A 15814-nucleotide genomic window follows, 5' to 3' on the forward strand; every position below is an offset into this window, starting at 1 on the left:
ACTCGAATTAATAATTTATAATAGTAAAATCAGAATCTAATCAGTTAAACTATCTCGTGTAATTAATTACTATCCAAAGTGTTCGTATACTTTTTTTCTGATATATTTCAAGAATAAAAGTACATTATTAAATGAACTATGAAAAAGTTTTTGTTTTCATATTTTAAAATTAAATTTAATCTTCTGAAGCACGAATTATGCAAGAACTTGATTTCCAAGACCTTAGAGGCCTAGAGAATCAAACTATTAAAATGAGGATGCAAAGGAATTTAATTAAAATGGTAAAGAATCATAAGACCGTCCAAATAAGGAAGTGCCTACCTTTTCTATTCTTCTCGATAAAATTTCTTGAGTTTCAATTAGCAAATTGTAGAAGCCATATATGTATGTATATATATAGATCTGCTGCTAAAAAAATACAGAAGAAAATATTTATTTTTCATGAACAATATAAGGGAATGCAATGAATCTATATTTTTTTTAATTCAAAGAAAATTGCTTACATGCATCCTGGAGACAACTCAATTAGCGACTCTAAATGGATATTTGCTGACCGGCCTAACCAAAATATTCCTTTTCCATCAAATTTTATATACTATATCTGGTTAATATATCATGAAAAAAAAAAAGCTATAGTGATCGGTTAAATAGATAAAGATAAAAATATAAAATAAATTTTTTTATAATATTTTTAAAATAAAAATCACAAATAAGTATAATAGAATAACCAAATGTTATGAATTATAAATACATGAACAGCATGGGATAATAACCGCATGGTTCAAGGATAAATAACCGCATCGGATAGATAAACTCGCGTTATACCATGCGTTGGCTTAAATTTTCTTTGTCATAAAAAAAAATGCTAAGATGATGCAACCATTTTTAAAGAAGCAAAAAAAAAAAAAACTGAGACTTAAATTATTGACTTAAATATTGACTTAACTAAGTTTAATAAGGTCAATGATTTTGATAATATAAATAAAAAATTATAATTATAATAAAGAAATTGTAAAAAATAGCAAAGAAAAAAATGTAAGAAAAACTAACACAAATCAATCAAGGTTAGAAGGTTAGCATGTCAAGTTTATGTGGTACTAGGGTAATCCCTTGAAAGAAAATTGAATATACCAACGAAGTTCAATTATTAAATCACCCAATGTCGCAAGGCAAGGTTGAAAAAAAAAACAATGAAAAAAATATTCGAGTTAACCCGGATTAATCTATTGACCTCGCGATCATAGGCATAAAACTGGGACAACTACATAGAAAAAATACAAGCTGAAAAAAAATGTGAAGGTCAATTCTCAATAAAGCAAACATTAAAGAATGATAATGAAAAAAAAAATTTAATAAAGAACCTAAAAAATATTAAGATGAACTCATGTTAATATTTGAAACTTATGATTCTGATTATGAGTCCGAGACTAATTCCATAAAAAACAAACCCAAAAAATAACAAAGTAAAATCCTCGGTCATGAAATAATAAGGGATGAAATTGAAAAGAAAAAAAAAAGCAATAGAAAAAAATCCAAAACAAATAGCAATAAAAAGAAAATGGACCACATTTGAAATAAAAATGAATCAAAATCAAATGTTAATGGATGAAATTGAAAATAAAATTAATTAGAAAATAGATGAAAATAAATAAATAATAATTAAAAGAATGAGAACAAAATGAGATCAAATGATAAGGGATGAAATTAAAGAAAAACAAATCTATAAAAAAATAAAAATAAATAACAATAAAAAAATTAAGAACCAAATTGCATACAAAAAAATGAATGAAAGGAAATTTTTGTATTTTACCATGGAGAATTGAGAGAAAAGAAATAGGAGAAGAAACAAGCTCACTAGAACCAATTTATCACTCAGCTACCGACACACACCCTTTCCACCAATAAAATCTCGATGTGTTGTTCCTATTATCGTCATGAAAAGCAGTGTTTGACAACTAGAATTGTCTACGCATATCTTCTAAAAATAGCAGGCTTTTCAAGTGCCAACAACCTTTTCTTTAAAAATATATTTTATATATATTAAAAGATTTAATTTCACTTGAGTCTATTTATTAATTATAAAAAATTCATAATAAAATAACAAAATCACCTCTAAATACAAGTTTAAAAAAATAAAATTGAACGGACCCGCGAGATAGTATGGCCGCACGTGTAGTTACCATTCTAAAACATGGATTGGCCCTCGCAGTGTACGGGGACAATTTATGGACTAAACTGGATGGAAATGAATAGATTAGGGATTGGAATTGCGGTTAAGTCGTGGGGGCTCACGTGCAAGGAAGCCACCCCGAATTCTTTTGACGACACGTGTGAAAAGGAGGAACGTTGGTGGCGTAGTGGATAATCATCGACTTGGGTACACATATAGGTGCGCGTGGCGACTAGTGTGCACAGGAAAGTCCAGAATATGCAACTATACACGTGTCAACATTTTCATGGTTTCATTGATCGAGGTGATTTGATATTGACACGTGTAAGATGATGTCCGGTTCCTAAACACTTTTCTTTCAAAACACCCATGTTATTTGTGTGGTGTTTATTGAGTAGCAGTTAACTACGTATCTCATAATAATAATAATTAAAAAAAATGAGATAATAAATATAAAAGAGATATGTATGTTATATATTATTTATTTTAAAAATATAAAAATCTCTTTTGTCTAAATATAAAATGCGCTCGCGCATTTTAAATGATGATGCGTCATCTTCTAGTGGCAGAAGTGCCCTACCATTGGTTGTTGGATGTACCAATGCGTCCTTTTCTAGCCAATATGGTGCCTGATGATGATTTTGGGCGGTTTCTTGTTGGTTGATTTCTCGTCTGTCTCTCTCATGCTTGAAAAAGACAGGTTAGTTTTTTTCATTCTTAAAATTTCAACTTGAATTTTTATTTTTTTAATTTAAATTTTTATACCTAGTTTTTTATTAAAATTTTATTTATTCTCAATTTAATCCTTAATTCTAAGTTGTTATGTTGTTTTTTTAACTTGATCATTCTTCATTTAATTTCTAATTTTTTTGTTATGGTTTTAATGATTTTTAATTTTATCATTCAATCCAAGTTTATGTTAGTTTTATTTTTTTTAATTTAATCCTCATTTTTTTAATATTTTTTTTTAATTTAACCCTACAATCAAAGAATTGTTATTACCCTCTAATTTAGTTATAATTTTGATTTTCACATTCTTTCTTATAATTGCTATTTTTTAGATCATTTTGTGTAATTAATTTTTTTTTCAATTTCATCATTCAAGACTTAATTTGTTGAGGATTAGACTTAGTTTTTTCTTGTATAGTGTTTCCAATAAATTGGCTCGTGTCATAGGTTTTAAGAATTATCTATTGCATGGCTTTCAAACCTAACATAGGGGTCTACTCGGGGTAAGCTCTAGGACATGAGTCAGGTGGGTTAACCTAGGTCAGTCCTTCTTTTATTTTTTTTAAATCTAATTTAGGCTTGGATCATCCGGGTCACTGATCAAAATGTTAGGTTGGGACAAGTTTTAAAACAATGATCTGTCAGGTTATCCTGATCTCATTAAGTAACCTACAATTTTGTAAGTTAACCTCAAATTTAATCTAGTCAATATCTTTTGTCGCTTTTTTTTTTTTATTCAATCACATAGTTCTAAAGGTTTTTTTCCCTAGATTATCATGGTCATTTATTAAAAAATAATATTTTTTTATTAATCATTACCTTTTTTATCATCTCATTAAAATAAAATTGATATATTAAATCCAGTCAAAGCAATATCCCGAGTCATTCCATTTTTTTTTATTTCTTTAAAACTCGCATGCAACACCTAGATGTCACTTTTACACCAAAAAACATGAACCTGCAGCGGAGTGCGAGCCCATGGCTAGCAATTAACATATACTAAAATGCCTTGACATTTTTACTATAACAATGAAAGATGAAATGCTAATTGATCCTCAATTTTTTTGAGGATTTTCTTAATTTTAAATTTAGATTTGATTTTCAATTTCAGCTTTCAGCACTGAGTTTATTAAGTAGTGGATTTCATAAATTATTTTGATTTATTTTTAATAGAGTTATCTCAGTCAACTCGAGTCTCAAGTTCTGTGGGTTTTTAGTGTTGACCATGGTCATTTTTTTTTTGTTATTTTTAATTATTTTTTCTCAACTTCATCTTTTAACTTTGAATTTGTTGAGAATTGGAGTTCATAATTATTTTTTAATTTGCTTTTTATGTAGTTATTACAGTCTCATGATTTAGGTTATAAATTTTGTGGACTATTCAGGTTGACTTGGGTTTTTTATGGTCATTTTCTTAATTGAATATATATATTTTTTAATTTCATCATTCAACATAAAGTTGATTGAGAACTGGACTTTATAATGTTTTTTTTTTAATTTTTTTTTATGGAGTTATCCTAGTTTCTTGACTCGAGTGTAGTATGTTAATCTAGATTGACTTAAATTATTATTTTTATTTTTAATTTAATTTTTTAATATTGAGTTGATTAAAAAATAAATTTCATAATTAATTTTTTTTATATAAGGTTTTTTTATTAATTATTTTTTTTTAATTTTATCCTTAAATTTTATAATTTATTATAATTTATATTCCATGAGATCTTGGTGATATTGAATTTCTCTCCAGCAACCTTTTAGCTCTCAAAATCGAGTTCAAATTAGCATCTGTACCACTGCTGTATCTGTTTCCAAGATAATCTTACGGCAAGCATAAGGCCCAATGTTGTTAAAATCGCGATTCAACTTGTAAAATCGTACAATTTTATGAGTTAATGTAGGCTTTACGTGCTAAATTGTTTATAAAACTCGGAATCAAGTAAAATCAGGTCAAAATCGGGTTGAATCGTGATTTTATACCCAATTCCATGATTTTGCTGGCAGGAAATAAAGAAACAAATCAGCTGCCAGGTGTCGCCTTCCTATTGGCTTTACCAGATCACATTTCTCTCTCCTCATTTCACCGAAAACCAGGTTCTCATTTCTCATTTCACCGAAACAATCAGTCTTCTCTCTTATCTTCAGATTCACCGTTCATATTCAAAAATCAAAGAATCAAAACAGAAAAAATCCCTAAAATCAGTCTCTTAATTTCTTTCTCTCAGCCAACAATCAACCACCGTCCACCTCCACAACAGCCCTCACCGCTCATCGTTTTTGTTTTTCCACCATCAACGGTGTTCTTTTCAGCAGGCACCGTGAGAACCAGAGTCCTTGACAACAACGTCTCTCCATTCTTCACCAGGTAAGTTACTCTGTTTTTCCCTTTCGTTTCTTAAGTTGATGTTAATATTCACTGGTACTTCTTTGATTGAATTCGCAGGCTCCATCCTTGACTGCAATATTGATCTGCATCTACTCAGCCTTGGCCCTCGGTGCTCACTGCTCAAAACAGAGGTAAGCTTCTCTCCAACCGTTTCTTACCATGTCTATTTCTTTACAGTTTAATGATGATAATTGTTAAAGATTAATATTTTGATTCAAAGTTTCTGTGGCTCTGTCTTGAATCGGGTACTGATTTGAATCGCGGGTTAATCATTTTGCTAGCATATAGGTTGTGAAGTAGAGGGTTGGTTGTTGATGACAGAAATACACAGCTCACTCGCCGTAACATGGATTTCACTACTTTGCACCGAAAAAAGAGAATTTTGTTGCATACACAACATTGTTTCCATCCTTTCTTCTATTTTTTTCAATGAGAAAGATCTCAATCAATGCACTACCAATCTCAGTTTGCACTGTGGAACTTAATGGCCTAGCTATATTATAAAGAATTTGTGAAAAAACATTTGGAAGATGCATGTGGAGCGAGTAAGGGAGAGTTTATCAAGGCTTAAGAACGGATTGGGAGGGTGATAGTCGCCATTGGGTAGCAGTAGATGAATGCCTATTTTTGAGAGTTTGTTTGTGAATTTTAGATTCAAATGTAATCGACTCTGTTTTATTTATTGTTTCTGTGCCTCGACTCTGTTTTATTTATTGTTTTTGTATACTATTTAATGTATTTTAAAATTCCTTAAAATTTTTATAATTTTACGATCGAGTTTGTGGGCGGTTTTCCATGCCGTGTTAAAATCGCGATTTTAACAACCTTGATAAGACCAAACCTGTCACCGCCGCCCACAACTCCGCCTTGACCAAAGCACAAAACCCACCATTCATTGAAAAACCCTGCAGCCAGGCACCCAAATTGTCCCGCAATAATTCTCCAGCACCTGCAGCCACCGAGTCATCTGAACCGAGTCTGCTGGTGGATATTGCCAGCCAGCCAGCCAAAATTGCTTCTCTTTAGCTTGTACGTTCTTAAGAGGAGTGGAGCTCCTGGTTTTTATAATATATCCAGGGCCGAGCTTCTAAGATAGCACAAGAAGGCGTAAACCCCTCCGCCACACTCTCGTTGAACACACGCTGGTAGTTGAGTCATTTCCAGATCAGCCACACTGCAACTCCTAAAACCAACGGAAATCCTTCTCCCGTCATCACTCTTGAAGAGAGATAATAACGACCAATTCCATTGATCTTGAGCATTCACAGCATCATGCAACATCCATTCCTGATTAAGCAATGGAATCTCCTGAAGCGCATGATCCTTTAGAAGTCTTTCACCTTCAAAACCTGACTCCACTACCTTAGGCCAAACCTTGTAAATTGGTTTCCACAGAGGAAAATCAGCCCCCTTCAATTTATGATGATACTGACCCAAATTCATTGTTAAATTACCTCTAAAAAAAATATTATTTCACGTTCATGCTCGTAAATAGATTTCAAATTCCTGACTTTGAATTTGAAATATTATCATAGCCAGAATCATCTCCTTATTTTTTCATGAGCTTGTTTGGTAATGTGATTACAGTTACTTTTTAAATAATTTTTCATGTCAAAATATATGTTAATAATATTTTTTTTATTTTTTAAAATTTATTTTTAACTTTAATACATCAAAATAATTTGAAAACATTAAAAACATATTAATTTAAATTTAATAAAACAAATTTAAAATTTTTTAAAATATAAAAAGGAACAGGCCATTTCTAAACAAAACCGGCCCAAAAACTGTCGTTTATCATGAATCAGAGTCGGACCCCGTCGGAGTTTCCCGATGGAAGCTTTATTCACAGGGTGGATCTACAGGTACCTCCCTCCACCGCTCAGCTTTGGCTCACATACTTTATCCCATTTAATTAAATGCATTTCCTCATCTCCGGGCCATGTCTATCCCTCCAAATAAAGTTCCTTCTGCATGAACTTTGTCAGTATCATTTTGAGATATGAACAAATACTTACCTTACAACTCGTTGAAATTATATTTTTTTAAAAAATATTTAATTCCTTTTGACTATTATTATTATCATCATTATCATGTAATTAAATAAAATAAAAAACTGTTTAAAAAATATATTTGACAAGTGAAATTGGGATTTTAACTATGACTTGGGGCTTTCTCCATGTGATACTGGGGTTGAAATGGGCTGGCCCGAAATTGTGCATCGTCAAATTGATAGCACTTGTTAGTCTTCATGGATCTTGGGATCTGCTAATTTTATTGAACTCTTCAAAACAAAACTTTTAAAGGTTATTAATAATTGGGATTTTAAGTAGGATCGTTAAGATTTTAGGATCAGAAATAAAATTCAATCTAAGAAAATATCAGAAATAAATCATTAGATTTAACACATTGTATATAATATTCGACACACCATACAAATATAAATAAATAATAATAATAAAAAAAAAAACAGGACAAACATGGATGGGCTAGCTCTACACATCCAATCCTAAGAAAAAAGCACAGGCACAAATGGCCCTAAAAGCATAGGCTCATGCTTTGTTTTTTTCTCATTACTCAAATTAGGAAAGGGTTTGGACCAAAAAATTCATTTCTCACTCGTTCTTACTTAAAAACATTATAAAAACTTTTATAAACCACCTACCAATAAATCACTTAAATGAAACTCGATTTATTTTTTCAAGTATATTTATAGAATAAATCATTGTCATTGAGCTTATCTCGTTAAATAAAACCCTTTAACAATAATATCAATCATTTTTATTACTGAAAGATAGTTAACCATTAACTTTTTCTTTCATTTATAATTTTTTGACTACTTTCTCTCAAACATAGTGGCTAAGAAATAAATAAAATAATTTTTTGGATCCAAAGAAAAATTTTAAAAACTTTAAGATTGACCACACATTTTCTTTGTTTTATTATGGTCCTCTCACTCTTAATTTTATCTTTCAACTACAATTTTAAATTTTATTTCATGGAAATAGGCCGTAAAAGTATTAAATCGAAAAGAAAAAAAATATTTATGAACAAAATTAAAGAAGGATGAAAATAAAATTGACCATATATTTTCTCCATATTTTATATTATGGTCCTCTCACTTTTAGTTTTGTCTTTCTATTTTAATTTAAAACCTTATCTTATAGAATTAGACCATAAAAGGATTAAAATGTTTTTCAAAAGTATTATTAAAATGATAATTAAAAAAATAATAATTATCTAAACAATTAAAAAACACTTAGAAACAATATTAAATTGATGTTTTTTCAAATAAATAAAATAAAATTACATTATCAAGCATACCACTACATCAACGATCATGCTTAAGAAATGGCATAACAATACCAATCAACATATTTCAAATCAACAATCCCATTAACTCCTGATTTTACCACAACAATTTAAATTAAGATTTTAGTACCATCTTATGAAAAAAGAAATTAATAATTATTTGATTTTCTAAAATCTTATGACTTTGATATTAAAGTATGATTTTAGGATGCATTTGTTTCCCGCAAAGTGGTTTTCGGGAAATCACTTTCTAAACTTTCCTGTGTTTATTTACTATTAGAAAAATTGATCAACAAAAAATATTTTCCGGTTAACGAAAAACACTTTTTAATCAAAGAAAAATTTGGTTTGATTTCTTGAAAAGTGTTTTTATTTTTTATTTTTTTTATTTTGGATAGAAAACACTTTCTGAAAATTGGAAAAAATTTAGAAATATCATATTATTTGCTGATTATATCAAATTTGATCCTCAAACTTTTGATTGCTATATATATTTTGTTTTGGATATTTTTTTTTTCAATTTTATCCCTTATAATTTAATTTTTATATTAACTTTAATCCTTATTTTTATAATTGTTATTTGCACTTCCCTTATCATTTTTTTTATTGAAATTATTTATCTATCAAATTTAATTCTTATTCTTTTGATTGTTGCTTATTTCATTTGAAATAATTTATGAAATATTAATTATTATTATTTTAATTTCTTCATCTTTCAATTTTTTTATTTTTTAGATTTGATCTTTATTATTTTGATTATTATTTATTTTATTTGAGATAATTTATAAAATTATATTTTTTTTTCAATTTCATTTTTATTCAACTTTTTAATTTGTAAGATTTGTTCCTTATTATTTTAACAAACTTGAACAAAATAAACATTAATAAGTTATTTTTCAACTTATTTTTCATGTCATAACTAAATACTAGAAAATATTTTTTAATTTATTTTTCATTATACTACTAAACATAAAAAAAAAAAAATCACTTTTTTAAAATTCATTATCCTAAAATTTACTTTTAAATAAAAATTTATTTTTCAGTTTAATATCCATATAGAGTGCCGACAACAGGTGCGCTGAGATTGGAGCTTCGTAGCATCCACCGCCATCAGAACGCTAGAGACTTGAAACTTGTTCTCATTGGACAGAGGTAACTTTAGTTGTTTGAAGTTTGGACATTTGTCCTGTATTAAAGGACAGCTTGGGACACGCGGCATATGTCTGAATCCATCACTTACGCGTCGTCTTCCCCAGGTCTCGGAGGCTACGTCCGTTTTCTATCTTCTTCAAAATTGACATCCAAATGGAGTTGTTGACATACATATCGTAAAATCCGCACACCTATGACCATGCGATAACCTCAATCCGAGGGGTGCAGCCAAAATCAAAGTTTCAAAAATAAAAAAAACAAAAAAAAATTTAATTGAGAAAGAGTTTGGTTATATATATGTGTTTGAATAAAAAAAATAATTAAAAATGAGAGAAAAATGATTTGAAATTACATGTAGTGAAAGGATTATTTATATCTTAATATATATATATATATATATAGTTTTATCCATATTAAATACTAGCATTATTTAGAACTTTAAAAGAAAGATAGATATGAAATCGAGAGAAAAATAATAATAAAAAAAACTTAATAAAGTTGTCTATACGATTTCAAATTGCTTAAGAAATTAATATATAAAAGAGATAAAGGTGGCCATCAATTAATTAGATAATGCCCATCTGTGTTATAGTGCTTTCGTGTGAGAAAGTCTCTCTTTTTAATAAATTAAAAACTTGCAATGGAATTAAGCTCCTTTTTGTGTTTACGCATAGCGACATGCTGCGCGTTAGATTTACGTGTTTTCTAGATGAAAAAAATATTAAATTGTGTAAAGATTAATTTGTTGGGACTTAATTTGATAAATTTAAATAATAATTAAAAATATAATTTAATTTAAAAAATTCAAGATATCTTTAAAAAAAATATTAAGATGAAAATATATTGGATCGACCCGGATCCACTTAGATTAATCTGTCAAATCCATCGCTTGAATCATGAAATCAAAATAACCTTATATAAAACAAATTAAATCCAAACATAAAATCTAATTTTTAATTAAGTAAATATTGAAGGATGAAATTAAAAATAAAATTCAATTAAAAAAACTTAAGTTAATTCGGGTTAACCTATCAAAGTTGCAACTCGGGTCATGTGACTAGGATATCTATATAAAAATCAATTAAAAAAATTATAAAATTTAATTTCAATTAATTTCATAATTAAAAATAAAATAAAAAAAAATCAATCCAAAAATTATTAACTCGGGGTCATGTGTCAACCTATTTCTTCTTCTTTTTTTTTTTCCTTTACCCAAACTCTTATTTGGTACCTCAATGTTTATATGATTTTAATTTTAGTTTCGTTGATGTGATCATTTCATTAATTAAACTTATTTTTATTTAAGTTGGGCAAAAAGTAATAATTTTTTTGGGCAAAAGTTGACAATTTTCTTTAGCAATTACATTAAAAAATAAATATTAATTTTAGTTAAATATCCTTGCACAAAAACAATTTTATTTTAGATAAAATTATGGAACTAAATATAAAAACCAAGAGAATAAATAAAAAAAATAATTAACATTTTTTTTTTTTTTAGCATGCATATCGCAGATAAAACGTGTACACCCAATTAAACTATGCTTGTTTATAATTTTTTTTTTTCCATTCGTTTCCCAATGTACAAGTTTGAAAAAAAAACTCTTAGTCGGGCAGCCGCCCAGATGTGCGGCCTCAACCCGTGTGCACACGCTAGCCAGAAAAGTCTGACCCGGACATTTCTAAAATTAATAAAAATAAAAATAAAAATCCTAGGACAACACGTAATCTGCGTCAGATAAATGGACAACAGGTCGTCCATTGTAGCAACTCCGGCGACCTTGAAATTGATTAAACTGCAACCCAACTTGTCCGTCCCCTTTTCTGTTTAAAAAAATGTCAACTTTAATTGTTCCGCCACTGCTTTCATCCCCTAGAGATGATGCAATGCATCTCTACCGCGCTTTTAAGGGTATTTGTTTACTTATTTATGTTTGTTGATCATTAAGAAAATTTGAAGAAATATAAATAAATGATATTACTTCAATCTGTTTTGTTTATCCTTCCAGGATTTGGAACTGACACATCTGCCGTGATCAGCATCCTGGCTCATCGAGATGCAGCTCAGCGTGCTCTCATCCAACATGAGTATAGAGCTTTGTACGCTGAGGATCTTCTTAAACGCTTGACTTCGGAGCTTACTGGCAAATTGGAGGTAACATGCCTCGTATTTCTACCTTTTTTTTTTTATCAGAAAACCAGACATCTCATGTATCTGTTCCTTTTGCATTTCAGACAGCGGTTCTGTTGTGGATGCATGATCTACCTGGTCGTGATGCAATTATTGTCAGGCAGGCACTTATAGCAGATATATTAAATCTGGAAACTGCAACTGAAGTAATTTGTTCTCGCATGTCATCCCAGATACAAGTATTTAAACAGCATTACTATGCAAAATTTGGGGTTCATCTTGAGCATGATATTGAATTACGGGCATCTGGAGACCATAAAAAGGTAAACTTTAGCAATCCATTCTTTCTAAAAAGATGTGCTTGATGGCTGGTAAATCTTTGTTGCTTTGATTGGGTAGTATTCTTAGCTCCTGTATTGTCAGGCATCACATCTACAAAGATTTCGGACATGATAGGTTGGCCTTTGTTTCCTTGTTCATGCAAAAGCGTTGATCGACAATAAAGTCCATCTGGTAGTAGTTAATTTTTTCTGTAGCAATTTGGGGTTCTAGATTTTCTACGCGGTTTAGACAGATATATAAGTCTACTTGTTGAAGGCCAGCTTCATTCTGATCCCCGATATTTTAATCGGCTACAAAACCTTATGTAGCATTTGCCTATTGTCATGATGGAAAATTTTGTGAGATTATCCTGTATAGTTTTATGCCCATAAAAAGTAAAATGAACTTTGAATCTCAAAAACAGATGTTTATTACTGAACAATTTGTCGCTGCTCGCCTTTCTAAGATTTGGGAATAGTGTGGCTGCTGCTTTAACCATGGAAAAGTTCAGTTGGACTTACCAACCGTTAAATTTCTTTCTACTTACAATATTGGAGTTTCACTGAATAATTTGGGATTTTTTTGTGTAAAACAGCATTCGCCCTTGTTATAGAATTGTGTCCGCTCTGTTTTTATGCTGTTAATTGGGATTTCTAGTATGACCTTCCCCATCCACCACCTTTTCTTTTTTTCCACCCAGAATATATGTCAGCGTTTTTATTCAATATTCATTAAAGGAAACTGAAATTCCTGATGTGTTATCATAATATACTTGATTCAGCTCCTGCTAGCATATGTAAGCACGCCTCGTTATGAAGGCCGTGAAGTTGACAGAAATATGGTTGAGAAGGATGCAAAGGCTCTTTATAAAGCAGGTGAGAGGAGATTGGGAACTGATGAGAAGACTTTCATCCGCGTATTCAGTGAACGAAGTGCAGCACATTTGGCTGCTGTTGATTCTGCCTATCACAACATGTATGGAAACTCTCTGAAAAAGGTAAACTTTCTTAATGTTCTCTTGCCTCTCTTTCATCTCGTGGTTATTCTGTGAGGCAAATTCATTTGAAACAATTTCAGGCTATAAAGAAGGAAACTTCAGGACATTTTGAGCATGCTTTGAAGACAATTTTACAATGCTCAGAGAATCCGGCAATGTACTTTGTCAAGGTATCCTTCTAAATTTTTAACCTCTTTGATTTGGTTTTCTCTGCTTTATCTGGTTCCTGTGAAAACTTTTTTTTTTTTTCCCATGAGGTGAAGTATGGGATGCAGGCAATCCATGTTCTGAAGGCACATTAAATATTATGGTTTCATTAAATTGTTTATTTGTTGTGGTAAACTATAACGACGTGTAGACGACAGGAATGTAGCTTGTTTCATGCATGTGGTACACTCTTTTGGTGTTTTCAGTGAATAACATTTCATCAGTTCAGCCTTAAGTGTTTTAGAGAAATCATCGCAACATGGAGATCATGTAGAAAGGAAGAAAATTGTGAATATTGAAGTTGAAACTGATCGAAATTGATTTTGTCCAACAAGTTAGCATCTTCTGATATCGAGTAACAGTGGACTTATAAGCAAGCTCACGAGTTGGCCATCTATGGCCTGATCATCTCGCATAACGCATCACATAACTATTTTTGGTATTCCACAGCTGCTGTCATCGTAACTTATTATCATTTTTACGCCAGGCTTTTGAGCACTCAAGACCTTAGGAAGGACATGCACTTGAATTTTCCTTTTCCTTCCTTTTTTTCCTAATATATTTCAATAGTTTGAGGATGCTACGGGGGTGACCCTCCCTGCATCTCGGTGGAAGCAGGATTGAACCCCATCTCTTGTGATATTGTCCAGTTCATTTATTTACCTGATATATATTGCTATTTATGTTGAACTCAATGATAAATCCAATCATTTCATAAAACTTTGCAGTTGCTGCGCAAGGCGATGAAAGGCCTGGGAACCAATGACAGTGCCCTTATAAGGGTAATTGTGACAAGGACTGAGATTGACATGCAATATATAAAAGCTGAGTATCTGAAGAAGTACAGAAAGACATTGAACGATGCCGTTCACTCAGAAACTTCAGGTCATTACAGAGCTTTCCTTCTCGCTCTTTTGGGGCCCAACCAGTAGCTGAAGATGCTTGGTGCTTGTACAAATGACAGCATGTAAATGCAATTTTATGGACATGATTGGTGTGTGTACCAAGAGATTGCTGTTCTTAGAATTGAGTAAATACGAAGCTCGAACACGGTGCTGTAAAGAAGATAGTAGTGTCTTGTGATTGTAGTTTCTTTGTTCACTGTTGATGTATTCTTTGATATGTATGCATGTATATATAAAGTTATTGTATCCAAGTTGATTCCTGACCGCGGATATTTTTTAAAATGTTTTTAACTTGAAAATATATTAAAAATAATATATATTTTTTTAAAATAATTTTCCCTTCAGCATTCTCACAAGCACCATCAAAGCTAGAATCATGGCAAAGGCACCTTAGGGGGGGTGAAGAAGAAGTGGAGGACATGATCTTCTCGATGAGTTGGACAATGGATTGAGCCATGTGAAAGGGAGGGCCAGCATTTGCAGTCTCCCTAAAGGTGGCTTGAACCCTCGAAGCAACTTCAACTCCCTACTCGAAGAGCCTTGCTTGATCATCCTTGATTGCTTCCTCACAAAGACCACACCCACCAAACCTCTCCTGAAACCAACCTGTGTATTCCATGGCGCACTCTTCCCACGTACCACAGTGCCCACACTCAGCTGTCTCCACCACTTCTCCGCTTGCCGTTCTCCCCCCCCTCTCTGCTAGCCTCTATGAGCTCTGCTTTCTTGTCCATGTACTTATATATTAAAGGAGAAATTTCATGCGGGCTATTTTAATTTCTTTATATATATATATATATATTAAAATAAATCAATCCCATGGAAAATTAATAACTTCTTGTTATTAACGATGTGATCTAGTGATAAAAATTTAAAATTAAAGGGTTTGTTTTCTTTTGATTTCAAATTCAAGCTTGATAAAAGTTTAAAATTAAAGGGTTTGTTTTCTTTTGATCTCAAGTTCGAGCATTGTAATTGCAATCATAATAACTAGTAGAGGCTTTCATAATCATTAATTTTAGAGCATGTAAATTAGTTAAGATACGCCTAAATTGATACAGATATTGATATTAATAAAAATAATAATAAAAAAGAACGTCTTGTTATTTCTGGAAAACGTTCTTCTACAAACTTAATTCTTAGCACAATGTTGAAATTGAAAAGGATAAAAGAAAGAATAAAAGGAGTAATGGATTTGGAAGTAGTGGTGTGGACAAGAAAGATGAAGAATGAATGATTGGGGGAAAGGAAGTCATGAGTAAAGGGGTAGCCCACAGTTTGAAGAAATTCAGTGATGATTTATCGACCAATCGCCATTATTGCTATGAAACTTCTTTTGTTTGTACTCTCCCTCTTTGTCTTGATTCTTCAAGACTTTTTTTTGACAGAGAAATAATTATAATAAAATAAAAGTGCAGAGATTTTCACTGTTTTTAATTTTATTTTGGCCTCTGCTCCATTATTTGTTTAAGTACTCTTTTTTTTTTTTTTTTTTTTTTCATTATTGCAT

At 30.9% G+C, this 15814-nt stretch overlaps 1 protein-coding gene across 1 annotated transcript; it reads left to right on the forward strand.

The window, feature by feature from the left end:
• Window positions 1-11422: 11422 nt before the first annotated feature.
• Window positions 11423-14551, forward strand: LOC118044315 (annexin D5). Its single transcript, XM_035052566.2, has 6 exons — window positions 11423-11655; window positions 11753-11898; window positions 11979-12197; window positions 12977-13192; window positions 13273-13362; window positions 14128-14551. Exons 1-6 carry the CDS (start codon window positions 11580-11582, stop codon window positions 14329-14331), a joined length of 951 nt encoding a protein of 316 aa, XP_034908457.1. The 5' UTR covers window positions 11423-11579; the 3' UTR covers window positions 14332-14551.
• The last annotated feature ends 1263 nt before the right edge of the window (window positions 14552-15814 follow it).

The sequence above is a fragment of the Populus alba genome, chromosome 12, assembly GCF_005239225.2.
Source record: "Populus alba chromosome 12, ASM523922v2, whole genome shotgun sequence".
NCBI lineage: Eukaryota > Viridiplantae > Streptophyta > Magnoliopsida > Malpighiales > Salicaceae > Populus > Populus alba.